The sequence below is a fragment of the Lactuca sativa genome, chromosome 3 (genome assembly GCF_002870075.4).
Source record: "Lactuca sativa cultivar Salinas chromosome 3, Lsat_Salinas_v11, whole genome shotgun sequence".
In the NCBI taxonomy this organism is placed as follows: domain Eukaryota; kingdom Viridiplantae; phylum Streptophyta; class Magnoliopsida; order Asterales; family Asteraceae; genus Lactuca; species Lactuca sativa.
In genome coordinates this window covers 301,268,914-301,272,158 of record NC_056625.2, presented here as the reverse complement: position 1 = coordinate 301,272,158, position 3,245 = coordinate 301,268,914, and the positions used below count along the sequence as shown (strand labels likewise).

The window sequence follows — 3,245 nt, the reverse complement described above, 5'->3', positions numbered from 1 at the left end:
TTAGATTTCAGATTTGATATGTAATCTTTTCAACATAACAACTGTTATTATGGTTTCACTTATTTGATTACATGATCATACCCATGAAAATTTTATATCTGAAGCAAATCATATGAACCATAAAGTTATAAAAAAAGCCCCTTTGACTGCTAAAAAGTCTAATCCAATTAGAAATCTACATCAATCGGATGAAGCAACAAAAATATACACTGATAGAAGAAATTCGAAATTACCTCAATCATCCTTTCTCTTGGTCTCACCTTCTCTTTTCTTCACAATTTGATGGTGATGGATCATTGTAACTCATTAACCAGATTTTAGGTGGAGAAGAAGAATGGAGAATGGTTTTGAGATGGTTGATTTTGGATTCTGTGTGTTTGATTTCATTCTGCATCTCATCAATCGTTACTCAAGTGCTCGTTTTTCTTCTCCAATGGTGGATTGCATCTCCATAATTTTGTTATCTAGCTTCGTTTTCTAAGTGGAAAGGGAGTTAAATCGACTGAACTTACTATCAAAAACGATTTCATTGCTCGATTTAATTTCAAAATAGCGATTTCATGAATCGATTAATGAAGAAGAGGACCAGTGGTGGTGGAAGAAGTTGTGCGTGGATTGAAGGAGAAGGAGAAAGAAGAAGTCACGTCGTTTAGGGGCAAGGAGAAGGAGAAAGGTAAATACGTGAAATTGGTGGAAAGGACCGAGTCAGCCATATTTCCTTTGAGGACCGAATCAGAGATTGCGGACTGAATCAGATGTGCAAAGAACCCTAATCAAACAAGTTAACCCGACTGACCCAGACCGAGTCAGAAAAAAAGGTCTGACTGGACCGAGTCAGGCCACAATCAAACACCCCCTAAGGGAACTAAGATAAGAGAACTTTTCTTAAATAAATAGTATCCCCTTTCCTTGCTTCCTAAGGACTCATAGGTTTCCTTATTGCATAGGAAAACTCAAAATATCATCTAGAATTCGTCACCCCTCATAAGGAGGTTCTAGAATTGGTCAATATTCAACTTTTGAACATTGTCACCTTTAGTCCTTCCATTTTTTAATTAATCCAATTAATCCCAAAATTAACTCAAATTAATTTCTGATTAATTCTTAATTAAATAATATTATTTCTAATTTATATATTATTCTCATTGTATTTGTATATTAATAAATCATTTATTTTTATTCCAAATTAAATTATTAACTATATAATAAGTTAATAAACTAGTCTCTCTCTTGAAAAAAATTCGAGTCTATTACTTGATTTAAAGGCAACACAAAAAAATTTACTAATAATTCAGGAATATACTAATTTAATTATCGGCTTAGACATATAATCCAACAGTTTTGTCTATAATTACAAACAAGAAAGGCTATAAAAGTGGTAACCATGGATGAAGATGTAACTTATAAGCACAACCATTTTTTAGAAGAAAACACTTGAATGTTTAAATTTTAGTGGTATGTGTATGTATGTGGTAGAACTCTTCCACAGTTCAATATTATTATGTCGGTGAGCCTACCACCTAGTTTTTTAATAAATTCAAAGATCAACTTATTATTTCGTTATTAATGTTTTTTTCTAAATGGCCATTTTTTAAAACAAAACTAAATTCAAATTTTTATATTTTATTGTAAAATGCTAAATTTTTTAATCTTAATTTCAATAGATCACTTCAAACAACAGACCACCACAGTTTATACTATTATTGTTTTTAATTGGCCAACGCCATTACAAGAAATTACATCTTCTGTTTAAGGTTAAAAAGCAATACAATACACAAACATGACATCAATATTGACCTTTGAACCAGTATATACCTTTCTTCTTCTCATCGATCTCATTATCCGGCTCAACGAATAGACAGTTCTTGGATTCTCTCCATAACGCCAAGAAAAATGGAGTGCTATCACTTTGATAAAACTCACCGAGAATAGGGCGGATCGCTTTGGTGGCTTCCATGGCATGATAGTGTGGAATGTATGAGAACAAATGGTGTAGCACATGTGTGTCAGTAATATTATGGAACACCATATTTAAAACTCCATAATCTCTATCTACAGTAGACAATGCTCCTTTAATCCAGTTCCATTCAGAGTCATCATAATGAGGCAAAGAAGGATGAGTATGATGAAGGTAAGTGATGATAACAAGAAACGCGTTCATGACCATCAATGCACCTCCATACACACAGAAAACCCAAGCGAACCCTTGAATCATAGCCACTTTGTACAACATGTAAGAAAATGTTATAAGTCCGATATCAGACATGAGGATCAAGACTCTCTCACTATCTGAGAAAATCGGGCTTCTAGGATCGTAGTGGCTTGCAAATTTATCATACGGTCTTCCCGCAGCATTGATTGTCAAATAGATGTACCATCCAAGAGTTAGTTTAACAAGAAGGGTTAAGCTTCGACCAATTGGGTTGTCAAGGTAAAACGAGGAAGAAGCAAGTTTTGATTTTGTCTTCGGTACGTATACTTCATCATGCTGAAGAGAACCGGTGTTAGCGTGATGTCTGCGGTGGCTTATTTTCCAGGAAAAGTAAGGTGTTAGTAGGCATGAATGTAAAACAAACCCTATAGAATCCTCGACCCATACGTGGTCACTAAAGGCATGGTGACCACATTCATGAGCAATAAGCCAAAGACCCATGAATATACAACCTTGAAGGAACCAGTAAACCGGCCATACAATGTAAGGGAGAGGGTGAGGGAGTTGTGGAATATAAGTTGTGGCGAGGTAGTAGAGGATCGAGGAAATGATGAGATCAAAAACAAGATACGAAAAGGATCGAATCAAGGATCTTTGGAAACAATGAGGTGGTATGGCTTTCTTGATATCTGATAACGAAAATGGAGGTTTTGAGGTAGGGGCTCGTTTAATACTGTATTTAGTATCTAGATCATTCGGACTCAAAGCACCAGCAGTGGCCATGTTTCTTATGAAATGGATTGACAAAATCTAATTTCAGCTCGTGGAAACTAAAATGAAAGTATGAGAGGATTCTCAGTCCTCTGTTACATAAATATAAGTAAAGGTATCAATATTATTGAGTTTGAGCCACCTTTGTTTACCATCCAGACTTCCGATTAGGCAATGACCTTCCGCGCGCTTTCATCTATAGTAATTTTATTATTTTAAAATTTCCTTTTCATAATAACGTTTATCCAATCATATTTTGAAAAACAATATCGGGTTATATAAGTATCTAGTTTAAATAACAATTAACTATCTAGTTTGGTCA

At 34.6% G+C, this 3,245-nt stretch overlaps 1 protein-coding gene across 1 annotated transcript; it reads right to left on the bottom strand.

The window, feature by feature from the left end:
- Positions 1 to 1,669: 1,669 nt before the first annotated feature.
- LOC111915490 (delta(12)-acyl-lipid-desaturase) lies at positions 1,670 to 3,017 on the bottom strand. Its single transcript, XM_023911147.3, has one exon. The coding sequence runs from the start codon at positions 2,933 to 2,935 to the stop codon at positions 1,787 to 1,789; it is 1,149 nt and encodes a 382-aa protein (XP_023766915.1). The 5' UTR covers positions 2,936 to 3,017; the 3' UTR covers positions 1,670 to 1,786.
- Between the last annotated feature and the right edge of the window lie 228 nt (positions 3,018 to 3,245).

What these genes read in the sequence shown, in the direction of transcription:
- LOC111915490 (XM_023911147.3), bottom strand. Translation starts at nt 2,935, where the DNA reads ATGGCCACTGCTGGTGCTTTGAGTCCGAATGATCTAGATACTAAATAC.